Raw genomic sequence first — 12190 nt, forward strand, 5'->3', positions numbered from 1 at the left:
GGTCTCTCCTCGCAGACCTCTCCCAGCCTCCTGGATCACACGGTCTGAATACTTCCTGAGTGTGAGTACCCTGATCCTTACGTGTACGGTCCTGTTGGACCCACAGCCTGAGGGAAGGCACAGCGGAGGAATGAGAATCAGGGAGGGAGACGAATCAGCCCGGTCAGGACTGGGAGTCTCGTCGGGGAGCAGCAGCAAAGTCTGGGAAGCACGATGTGGGTGGAGGCCCAGGAGGGAGCCCATGGCTGGCTAGACCGGTTTCCACTCACTGGAGCAGGCAACCAGCGGGCAGTGGTGAGCCCCTGAGCGGGCTGGGGGAGTAGGGTCAGGGATGCTACGGTTTAGCAGGTGACGGGAGGATGGTGTGACCGGAAGGGGTGCAGTCAGGAGTCACTGGTGGGCCAGAGGGCAGGCTTCTGTGGGAACCAGGTGTGAGATAAGGATGACAGGGGACACAGCAGGGAGATGAGGACCAAGGACCAGGCATTATGCAGGCACAGAAGACCTCAGCAAGGAAAGGCGGAAGATAACAGTCAAACAAAACAGACATCTGAAATTTACATCTCAGACAACATCCACAGCCCAGGACACCCAGTAAAACGTGTGAGTAACATGGTGGGGAGACTATGGCTACAGTATTTGAGAGAGGGTCACACCCCACTGGAAATGAGCATGATAGCACCGTAGGGACTGGAGAGCGGACTCTCTGGGGCCAGTGGGTCACTAACCCTGTGAGTTGGCCAGGGCTCAGCCACTTCCTACCTGTGTGACCTGAGAAGTTGCTCTACATCTGTGTCCTCACCTGTAAAACAGGGACGCTGATATTTCCTGCCTCACAGAGTGTTAGGAGAAGTGAAAGGGCTTTTCGTGTATTAAAATAACTATTTGTCAAAACATACGTGAACAGGGGACTTCCTTGATGGTCCAAGGGTTAAGAATCCGCAGCGTGATGCAGGCAACACCGGTTTGATCCCTGGTCGGACCGCTAACCCACGTGCCTTCATTCCTGAACCCAAGTGCCACAACTGGAGAGTCCATGTGCGTCAACGAGAGACCCCTCATGATGCAACTCAGACCCAATGAAGTCAAATTAACAGTTTTTAAAAGACTGCATATGCATTGAAAATATAAATATGAACATAATAAACTGCAAATAATGCTAAACGCACCAGAAAAAGGGCACTGGCCACTACTTGAGACAGAGAAGATTTCTCTGGGATGAGGGACCCACAGGATGAGAGCCGTTAGGCTTGGGACGGGGAGGCAGGGACAGGCCAAGCTGACCCTGTGGACGCAGGGGGCTGCTGTGATCACGGCAATGCGGGACGTTGGCATGGGCCAGGTCACTCGTCCTCTGCGGGGTGTGACAGAGCTGAGATCTTATTCCTAGGGGAAAGTCCTTGAATGGTCTGAAGTTTTAAACAGTGGAGAGACGAGTCTGGTTTATTTTATATCCTTTATGAACCCATAAATCACCTACGAGCTTTTGCAAAAGATTACACGGCATCCGGAAAATTAATCTAAGTACCCACCACTGAAGTGTTCCCATTTCCGTGATGGGTTTTACAGCAAAACGATAACCAAAACATAATCACTTGAAACGCGGACACCCGGAAGACAGTAACAACCCCATTAAAGGGAGAGGAATGTCCTTCTATATAAAGACATGAAGCCCATCTACAAGGGATCTGCTGCCCTGCAACCCATTTCTGGTCCAGTCCATTCACCCTTTTCTGTGTGTGGTTGTCGTCAATTATGAACATACCTCATCGTGAGGAGAACAAATACTTTGTTCCCCCCCCTCCCAGGAAATGGTATTTTCTCTGCCAGCCCATATTCCTTTTCTGAGACTTCCTTACCCCCAATAATACATTCTTTCAACTTATTGTGAAGAATTAAGAAAAGGTATCAATGAGGGGCTTCCCACATGGCTCAGTGGTAAAGAATTCGCCTGCCAATTCAGGAGATGCGGGTTTGATCCCTGGGTTGGGAAGATCCCCTGGAGGAGGGAACAGCAACCCACTCCAGTATTCCTGCATGGGAAATCCCAGGGACAGAGGAGCCTGGGGGGTCCATGCGGTCGTAAGAGTTGGACATGACTTGGCGACTAAACCACCATCACCACGAGTCTCGGCTAAAGGTGGAAACTGGTGAAGGTGGGGAGAGGCTCAGTCAAACCCCCCGATGTTCCTGCCACGCCGTCACTTGGCCAAAACCCCGAAACAGGAAGACATCACTCTCCTGGGACCCTGATGGTACGTCTAGCTCCCAGATGCACACTCTTCAGTATCGAGAATCCCTGCTGGCCTTGTCCCATCCTCACTCCATCAGGACCACTTCCTGAGCTCACTGAGCTCAACCTCAGCTAATAAACACAATGGTAGGCCAAGCCTACAGCATGAAGGATCTCACCAAGGCAGCAGGTGTGTGGCCACTGGGACCCTCCAGAAGTCAGAGGCTTTCACTGGGTGTCTCCTGTCTGCTAAACACTGTAGAGACTACAGAAAAGGCAACATGAAGCCGCTGCTCCAGCAGCAACCTGCACTGAAGGTGGAGCACTCTGTGGTCGATGTGGCTGGCCGTGCAGCTCAGTGAGGCTGACTGAAATGAAATTTCAGACCGAATCGCCACCAGATTCTGGTGACCACACGCAGGCAGAGCTTCAGGCACGTCAAGCAGACGTGAATTCACCTCTTGGCTGTTTCTCCACCACAGTGTGTCCAACTGGGGCCCCAGTAACTTCGGGCAACACATGCATTCTTTCTGTTAACATTCAATTCGCAGATCTGTGCCTCTGGTTTTCTTGCTAGAAGCCTCTCTCATTCGTGTAACGCTGTTTCCTTCTTGCGCTTTACCATCTGTTAAATTAGTGGAACAGGGATTTCAGCATCAGAAAACCTAAGTCTGAGCCCTATATTTCAATACATTTACTTACTCAGCCTCGGAGAAGGCAATGGCACCCCACTCCAGTACTCTTGCCTGGAAAATCCATGGACAGAGGAGCCTGGTAGGCTGCAGTCCATGGGGTCGCTAAGAGTCAGACACGACTGAGCGACTTCACTTTCACTTTTCTCTTTCATGCATTGGAGAAGGAAATGGCAACCCACTCCAGTATTCTTGCCCGGAGAATCCCAGGGACTGGGGAGCCTGGTGGGCTGCCGTCTATGGGGTCACACAGAGTCGGACACGACTGAGGTGACTTAGCATAGCACTTACTCAGCCTATGATGTTCCATACTTCAAGTGCCTAGCACCAATTGCGGGGGTCATTTAACCTCTCTATCCACCTTTGCTCACTTAAAGAAAACTTAACAAGGCTGCCTACTTCATAAGGTCACAAGCTTGGCATGTGGGTTAAATGATATAAGATAATTGAAAATGCCCACTGAATGGAATTAAATAACAATGTAACTGCAAATGCCCAGTGAATGGAATTAAATGATACAACCTCATAACTGAAAATGCCCAGTAAAGGCAAGTGAGCACTATCTCGGCATTGTCACAGATGACACCTCACAGCTGTGCTTTTCATGACACACTCACACACATTACCTCACTGATTCTCACCGTGAGTTGGCCAAATAGATTATAGCTTTCTACAGATGAAAAACCAAGGTGCTAAGAATGTAAGCTGACTTCCTAAAGAAGCTAACTCTAAAATCCAAGTCTCCTGACTCACCAATGCTTTTGCTACTAATTCTTCAGCTAATTTTCATCAAGACTTTTTGGAGAGAAAGCAGTGTTTTAGCTTAAATTATCTGACAAAACACACAATCAAAACCAAAAATAAAGAATACCTTCTGGCAAGCCTTCTAGCCCTGTGCTCTTTCCCCCATACCTTGAGATGTATACAAGGAACCATCTGATAATTTCTGGAGAAAGCAAAGGAAGGCAAGCCCTCCCCTCCTGGGAACACGAAAACCAGGATGTATTTCACTTCCTCTGAATAGAGAGAAGCAGAGTCCCATGAACAGTAACCAAGGCAGGTAAGAAGATTCCAGCACCAAGTCGGCCGGGCAGAGTGGGGCAGATGACCCTGGCAGCAATGCCAAAGGATTCTTGGGACTCCAGCTGCACAGGAATTAACCGAAGCCCTGAGGACTTCAAACTCCAAGAACAGGTTCAGTATCAGGAAGGTCGGTTTCCACTTAGTCATGCTCAACACAACCTGCTATTAAACTACAAGGGATAACTCTGAAGGTTCAGTAAATGATACCTGAAAATTTTCACATTGCTGTTTGTAGTTCTTACAACATTAAATTGTATGCCACATTCCCAAACAGAAAGCCAGTCTTTATTCATAATACTCTCTCAATGGTCATACTTCCAAAGACAGAGTATAAATAGATGGATCCTCTGCTTGTCCAGCTTCTCTTATCAGGACGTGTCCTGGGCCTGAGTTACGGACCTGTCTTCCTGAAATGTATACATATACAATGTGAGAAGGACTTGCCTCACTTCCCCTTGTATCCAACTCCTTACTTCTACACAGAATGTTTTCTGAAAATTCATTTGACGGTTGAATGTCTGAAATATAAACAATACTTCTAGGAGTTCTATGCTTATTTCCAGGGAATTAAAAACATATTTGTTTAAGGCCCCTAGTATGGCTTCTTTTGGGCTTCCCTGGTGGCTCAGAGGGTAAAGCGTCTGCGTGCAATGCAGGGGACATGGGTTTGATCCCTGGGTCAGGCCGATCCCCTGGAGAAGGAAATGGCAACCCACTCCAGTACTCTTGCCTGGAAAATCCCATGGACAGAGAAGCCTGGTAGACTACAGTCCATGGGATCACAAAGAGTCAGACACGACTGAGCGACTTCACTTCACTTCTGGCTTCTTTCAGGGGATAAGCCCCAGGATGAGAAACCGCTCTGTTGGTGCTGCTCCCCTTGTTCTAGAAAACTAAGTTAGTACAGGTGTGTATACCTCCTGTAAGGCTTTAACATGTCCCCCTCCCCCACCCCGTGAAAGCTCAATAGGGCAGATCCATAGGCTGGGCGGCCTCCAATTTCTTTCTCCCCATGTGGGACATCTCAGGTATCAGGAACCAGGATCAGGTGCCTGCCATCAACTCAGTTCTGTCTCCTGATCATCCGTACCTCCCATCACGTCATCAACACAGTCAGCTGGGCTGAATCACAGGTACCACTCTGGATGGAAATCTTTGCATGAGCACTCAACTCAACCATCTTAGCTTTTCTGATACTAAAGTGGTCTACGGGCTTGAGTCTACGGGCATCCTCAGCAATGCCCCTCCCCCGCCCCGGGGGTGCGTGTGATATTTCGTCACTTTGATGATTCTGGTGACAAACTGCCCAACAATAACTAAAATCCTCAGCTACTATAATACCAGTTTGGCATCAGTGTCAGCTGTGCAAACACATGGACAGTATGAAGGCGACCATGCGCCTGTTGAGGGCCACCTATATGACTTACAGCTGCGAAACCAAACGCAGGTTATCGTGTATTTCACACCCTTTGGGTGAAGCTGCTCAATGCCAGTGCAAAATTCTTACTGCTGGCTGAGGTTCACCCAGCTCCACAAAATACCCACTGGAAGATGCCTGTATAGGGGGGCCCACACTAACACCACCGTGTCTAAGGAGGGAAAATGAAATTTCAAATCTGGACTTTTTGAGTAAACTACCAATTACCACGATTTTCAACATGGCTGTCAAATAAAACCAGGGATTAGCTTTTCTTTTCTCATATTTAGGCCACTGTGAACCTATTTTGGACACCTCGGCCTTCCACAGCACCTCATAGGCATTTTCAGTTTACTCTGGACATGCTTGTTCTTGTCACTTGTTTGCCTAGGATACTGAGAATCTCCTATTCAGAAGTACTAACAGGTCCTCTTAGGGATCTGTCACCCCCAGGAATGAGTGACGTGACCTACATTACAGCCCAAGTTGGCAAACTTCCCACAATACCCAGGTCGAGCTCCCCACTGCACCAAAATTTCCACTCCCCACCTATCAGCAGCCTAGAAAAGTCTTCTGACCCATAACACGTTGCATCACTAGAAAGGCCTTTCCTTATCTGCATCATTAAATATGGTCAGTTCTCATCATCTGCCATCGACATGTTCTGTAAAGCCTCTGAGAACTCTTAAGTTAGTGAATGCTGAACCCCTGTGCCTAGGATGAAACTGCCTCAAGTACTGATTTGGGGCTGCAAATCAATTTTACTGAGGAGACAAATTCACAAATACAGAAATCCATGAATAATGAGGATCAACTGTATCCAGTTATCAGGCCTCAGACACCTGCAAACACTGATTTTTCTGATTTCAGCACCACCTGCAAACACGCCTTCCTTCCCTACCATGCCAGTTTATATTATTAACATTTGGCAGTTTGATTTCTAAGTTGTTGGGTTTTTATCTGTTTTAATGTGGACAGATCCTAAATGGCTAGAGACTGATCAGTCGTATCCCCTTTTCTCTTAAGCTCACACAGAGAGACTTCAGAGAGGCTCCCTAAAAGAATCACAAACGTGCCTCAGTCAACATACCTGGCAGAAACTTAACCCCCACCCCCCCACCAAAAAAAAAAAAAAAACCACACACAAAACAAACTCTTTCACCAGGTTCTTATAGCTGCAACAGCTTATCTAACACAATCAAGGAACAGGCAAATTGGTATGTTAACACTGCCACACAGTGTCATGATTTTAGTTACATTAGCATTTTCCCAGTGTATTTGACTTCTACCTCCTAAACTTATGGCAACTCATTTTTAAGTCGTACTCAAGTCTGGAAAGCAGCTTTTATTATGAGTATTTTACTTACGATTTAATTAAGGCAAACTGAAAGTAGCACGGCAAAATTACGGAGGAGAGACACTTGGAACAAACACAAAGTACAATCTTCCTTAGGATTGGTTTGGCAACCACCAGAAGATGATGACAAGGCCGGCTCCCTAAGGAGTGAAAAGGCATTTCCCACTATGGAACTCTTACCAAACAGACCATTAGAAAGGGAAAGGGTTCATTCCAAAGATAGGGTTTTGTAAGAGAGGTTAAAATCTTTACAAGGTAGAGTGGTAGTTCTAAATCAGCAGGGAGAAGTTGCAACAACGCTGTTTATGAAGCTCTTTGAAGTCTTCAAAGACTTTTATAAATAGCATAACACAAAATATTTTTCAAAGCACACTATTCCCTGTAATTCCTGAAACTGATATATCAGAACAGATTTTATCACGCTCTTACAGAGGAAAATGAAGCGCAAACTGTTAACTAGCAGGAAATTTTTCTGGTCACAAAACTGAGTAGGTGACAAGGATAAGACTTGAACTCAAGTCTCCAGAAGTACGCCCGGGGGAGTTGTTTTTACTACAACATTCACAGTTTTGGAATGCAGTTCATGGTTATTTATAGCAGAATTATCTTAATTGTATTGTGTTTTGGTCAACATAAAAATTAGTTTGCATTCTCTTCCAAATGGAAAGCAAAGGCTGGCGGCCCAGAAGTGTGAGAAAACAGTGGCCAGGGAAATCAGCCTGGGATTAAACCACTGCCAAAGTCAAAGAACAAATTGAGGGGGTTACATCATTTCTACTAGGAGGGAGACGACTTTTCAGCCAGATGCAACAGGAAACACAACACAACACACACACACACACACAATTGTCCAGAGTACAGACAACAAACTTCTAAGTATTTCCTAACCCATTATTTAAATGAGAGCACTGAGATTGAGAGACAGACGATAGATAACTTGTTCCAAGAACACGCCCCATCCCAGGACAGCCTTGAGACGCTGACCCCTCAGCGCTCTTTAAACGACGCACGCTACTCCCCGCAGGCTCATGCGCAGACTTCATCAGCTCCAAGCAGGAAACAATGAACATTACAAGTCTGTGGACTCTGACGCCAGAGAAAGAGTTAAAGTTTTTGGTATGCTAAAATGGAACGCAAAACTGACCTTCCAATACTAATAGAAGTAACACTTGTTGCCTTTGTCTTTGAATGTTCAGAGGAAACAGATGCGAGCCTTCGTTTTCATCAAAGTAGGCTCGAGTTTGAAAAAAGTCAAACTACAGGAGATAGTACCTTTCGAATACGGGGGCAACCAGCTGCTGGTAGAAACTAGAAGACCCGCCTCCGCCCCCGCCCCCCAGGCTCCTGGTTCTTATTAACCGCAGAGAAGGAAATACAACTAGCAAACCCACAGCACCAATGATCAAAGTGAAACTGATTGGGGGGAAAAAATCACCTGGTTTAAACAAACGAACAGTTGCCGTTAGCGCGCGTAAAGACTAATAGCCCCAGCAAGTACTGTCATCCTAACCTAAGATATTTAAAGGTCTCCGAGTGATGAATAAAAGGAGACTTTCCGCAAAACAAAAAACGAAAAGACCTTTGCTTTGCGGCGAGGCCTGCATTCGCTGCAGCAAGAGTGTGCCGTCTTGTTTTGGGGAGGGGGCAGGAAGTATACAGAGAGGAAGAGCCGGTCCCGGCTGCCCAGCTCTGCGATCCCGCCCCACAACCGTCCTTAGCCGCCGGCCACGACCATGGGGCTGTAGGGCGCTGGCCGCCGCCTCGCCGCCGACTCCCAAGACACCTTCCACTCCAGACGCTAGAGCTCTCCCTCCGGGAGCCTCGAAGTGCCCCGCAAGAACAAGCCGCCTCGTCCTTCCAGGAGGACGCCCCCGTCCCGCTCCGAGTCAGCCCATCCCTGATTTCCCCGCAAGCCAACCCTCACCCGGCCCGGTTCTCCCGCACTCACCGCCGGGCGGCTCCCTGCGCGCCCACCTCGGGCCGGCCGGGCCCCGCTGGGGGCAGAGGCAGGGGCGCGACCCCGGGGCGCACTCCGGGGGTGCGCCCACGCGCAGGCGCCTTCGCGCCCGCGCTCCGCACTGACCCCGGCCGCTCCGCACACCCAAACGCACACGCGGGCGGCGCGCGCCTAGAGCCGGCTCGGCGGCGGACGCGAGCGCGGGAGCGCGAGGAATCCCTGGAATGAGGCGCCGCCCGCCCTCGCCCGGGCTCTGCCGGGCTCCAAGGGGCCCGCCAAGGCCACGCCCCCGAGCCCGCCCCCAGCCCCTGGCAGGTGGGGCGCCGGCCCAGGTGAGCCGTCCGGGAGGCGGGGGCGGGGCCTGGCGCGCCCCGGAGAGGCTCCTCTCCCCTCCCCCCTCCGCCGCGCGCCCGGAGGCAGCTTGCGCCTCCCCGGCGGGTGCCCACGCGCTCGGGCGGCCAACGTCCGCCGGGGGCCGGGGCGGCGCGCGACCCCGGGGAGTGCGTGGAGCCGGCGCGCAGCGCGCGCTGGGTACCAGCCTCTGACACACACCGGACTCCAAAGGCCCAGGGAGCGGGAACGCAGAAGACCCTCCCGTGCGCGCCCAGGTGCCCGCCACTGCGGGCCAGCACCCCCACACACACGCACACAGTAAGGTCTCCCACCTGGTGGACACCGCAGTCGTGACCACGACGACCACACTGGAGGCCGACTCCGTACCCGCCGCCCCTTTACTTCCCAGGCGCACGACCGCCATGCAGCCGGCCGAGTGCCCGCGGACTCGAGCAGGACCTGAGGCACCTCCGCCGCCCTCGGCTCCAGACCCGCGCGCGCCCCCGCCTCTCGCGCCCACCGGCTCGCCTAGCTGCCCGCGCGCAAGGGAGCCCGGGGGTCGGCGTCCAAGCCGGCACAGCCGCCCGAGCGCCGCGCACGCCGGCGCCTCCCGGGCTCCGCGCTCTACCGGCCGCCGACCTGGGGCGCTGCCTCGCCGGCTCGTTACCCGCGCACACACACACACACACACACACACCCAGCCGCTCAGCCCGGACGGGCCGGCCGCCGCGCGTACCTGAAGGGACAGGTCGCCCTTGCTCGGGGAGGCGTGTGCTCAGGTGCTCCGGTGATCAGAACGGCCGCTGCAGTCCAGGGCTCTCAGACGCCGCTCGGCTCCCTCCCATTACAGCATGTTACACCGCACACTCACACACACACACACACACACACACCCCGGGCGCACGGCAGCGTCTTTCCTCCCCCTCCCGCGCCCGGAGGAGGAAGTCCTAGAAAATGAAAACAGTGTGGAAGGGAGGGAACCGAGGAGGAAGGCAGAGGGATCCGAGGCCGAGCCCCCTCCGGCCGCTCACGCCCCAGTGTTTGCTGTGTTTGGCAAACTCCCCGGAGTCCTCCACCGGGTCGGCTCCGAAACGTGCCGAGGGAGGGGCGTGGAGGAGGAGGAGGTGAAACGTTTCCAATTGGTGCAGGTTCTGATTACAGCAGCAGCGCAGACATGTGACCGCGAAAAGAAAAGCCCTGTCTTTAATTTTTTCCTGTCATTCTCCGGAGACTTCGGGGTTGGGGGTAGGAGGGGTGGAGGCCTGAGCCTCCCCGGGGTACCTCCCCCAACCCGGGCCGCCCTTGCCCCATTGTTTTCACGGACTGCCACAATGAAGAAAACATTTGCTTAACGTATCCAGCCGCTAACTTCATAAAATAAATAGTCAGGGACTGGACTTCCTCTGGTTTGCTTTAAATGGCTTCGTGGTGCCCGTGCCTTCTGGCTGTTCTCAAACCTCAGTCATTATGGGGAGCTCCTACTATAGAGCTTGCCCTGGGAAGAGGGCTCCGCTGAGAGGGAATGATAACAAAAACAAATGCCAGCTTACATTAACACTGGAGGGAAATGCTTTGCAGGTTTCAAACTGTTTTTCCATCTCTTACCTCATCCAGTTATATCAGGCCCCAGCCTAATATCTCACTTGATCTTAGCCCCCGTTGGGGAGGCAGGACAGGTATTAATAGTCCCATGTTACAGTGAGATTGCCCCGGTGTTTATGCGCTCAGTCCTGTGGGGCTCTTTGCGACCCTTTGGACTGTAGCCCACCCAGCTCCTCTGTCCATGGAATTTTTCAGGCAAGAACACTGGAGTGGGTTGCTATTTCCTTCTCCAGGGGATCTTCCTAACCAAGGGATCGAACCCATGTCTCCTGTGTCTCCTGTATTGCAGGCAGATTCTTAATCCACTGAGCCACCAGGGACCTAAACAGTGTGGAAGCGCTGCCTGAACCAGAGTCAGGGTCTTGCATCCACTCTGTGAAATGCATCTCCTCCTGTCCACACAGGGCTAATGGACATAGGATGACCCAGGTGACAGTCTGACCCAAGCATAGCTGTGCCTGTTTTCCTGGTTTCCAGATGTAAATGCACAGATTAAAGCTTGGGAAGGCTCCTGGTCTTCTCGAAGATTTTTTTTTTTTTTTTCTTTAAGACTCCATTTTAGTTCACCAGTAGTCTCAGACTAGGAAGACATAAGATCTTGAGAAAGATCATAAAGAGGAGGTTTTCATCCTGTCAGATTAGGAAGGGTGAGGACTGCTGGAGCAGATCTGGGGAAGTGTGACAGTGAAGAAGGCACTCTGGATTTGAAGAGACCTGGATTTGAACCCAAACCCCACCTCTATTAGTTCTAGAACTCTGGGCATGTCGTCAAGCCATTTTCTCATCTGTAAAAGACACAATTCTTAACTTGAAGAGCTGTTGCATGGACTAAAGAGCAGGCAGAAGATTCAATGAACATTCACATCTCTCCCCGGCTCTCTTCCTTAAATCTAGTCTTGCTGGGGTACCGCAGTCGTGGAGGAAGAGGGCAATGATTTGTCCAGATAAGGCACATGAGTCATGACAACAGTCACCATGCAACTGCACATGTGTAAAACAGCTCTGGGGCTTACAAAGTGTCCCCACATATCATTATCTCATTTGGTCTGTATGACAACTCTGCCAGTTGTGTGCTGCTAAATGATTTCTGTTTTGGGTCAGTGTGGAGGTCCTAAAGCTGCCTCTTTAATTTCCATCACTGCTTGGAGGGAGCCTTACTCTGCAGATAAAGCATGGGGACAGAAGGCCTTTTCTCATGGAGGTGACCGGTCTTCGACCTTCCCAAGGATTAATCTCACAGCCTGCCTTACATCAGCGTTCGGGCAACTGCCCTGGCCACGTCTCAGCAGGGCGGTTTCAGTCTGAATGTCTTGGTCATGCCGATGAGCGACACACTCAAGGTGCTGTCAGGCAGGGAGAAGGAAGTGCACTGGAGGTGTGAAGTGCCACACGCGGACTATCCACACATGGGAACATAGACGGCAGCCTCGACCGGTGACTTACAGTGGCCTGCAGCGATAGAAACGAATCCTGACAGTAGTCGGTGAAAAAGGCAAGTTCCCAAAGATTACACACT

At 51.1% G+C, this 12190-nt stretch overlaps 1 protein-coding gene across 8 annotated transcripts in view; it reads right to left on the reverse strand.

Annotated features, from left to right (window-relative positions):
• Positions 1-10136, reverse strand: part of VGLL4 (vestigial like family member 4) — a 156550-nt gene extending 146414 nt beyond the window's left edge. Inside the window, exon 1 of one of the 8 annotated variants that reach the window (XM_070776873.1) lies at positions 9809-10136. Coding sequence is in view for 2 of the 8 variants with exons in the window: in XM_070776871.1 (XP_070632972.1) it covers positions 9405-9496 (92 nt within the window). In the remaining 6 variants the exon portion in view is untranslated. Of the gene's footprint in view, positions 1-2691; positions 2817-8730; positions 8884-9404; positions 9560-9808 lie in introns of those variants that run through there. The other 7 variants (XM_070776876.1, XM_070776871.1, XM_019984601.2 and 4 more) reach the window with 7 other exon arrangements.
• Positions 10137-12190: the final 2054 nt, after the last annotated feature.

Source organism: Bos indicus, chromosome 22 (assembly GCF_029378745.1).
Source record: "Bos indicus isolate NIAB-ARS_2022 breed Sahiwal x Tharparkar chromosome 22, NIAB-ARS_B.indTharparkar_mat_pri_1.0, whole genome shotgun sequence".
Lineage (NCBI taxonomy): Eukaryota > Metazoa > Chordata > Mammalia > Artiodactyla > Bovidae > Bos > Bos indicus.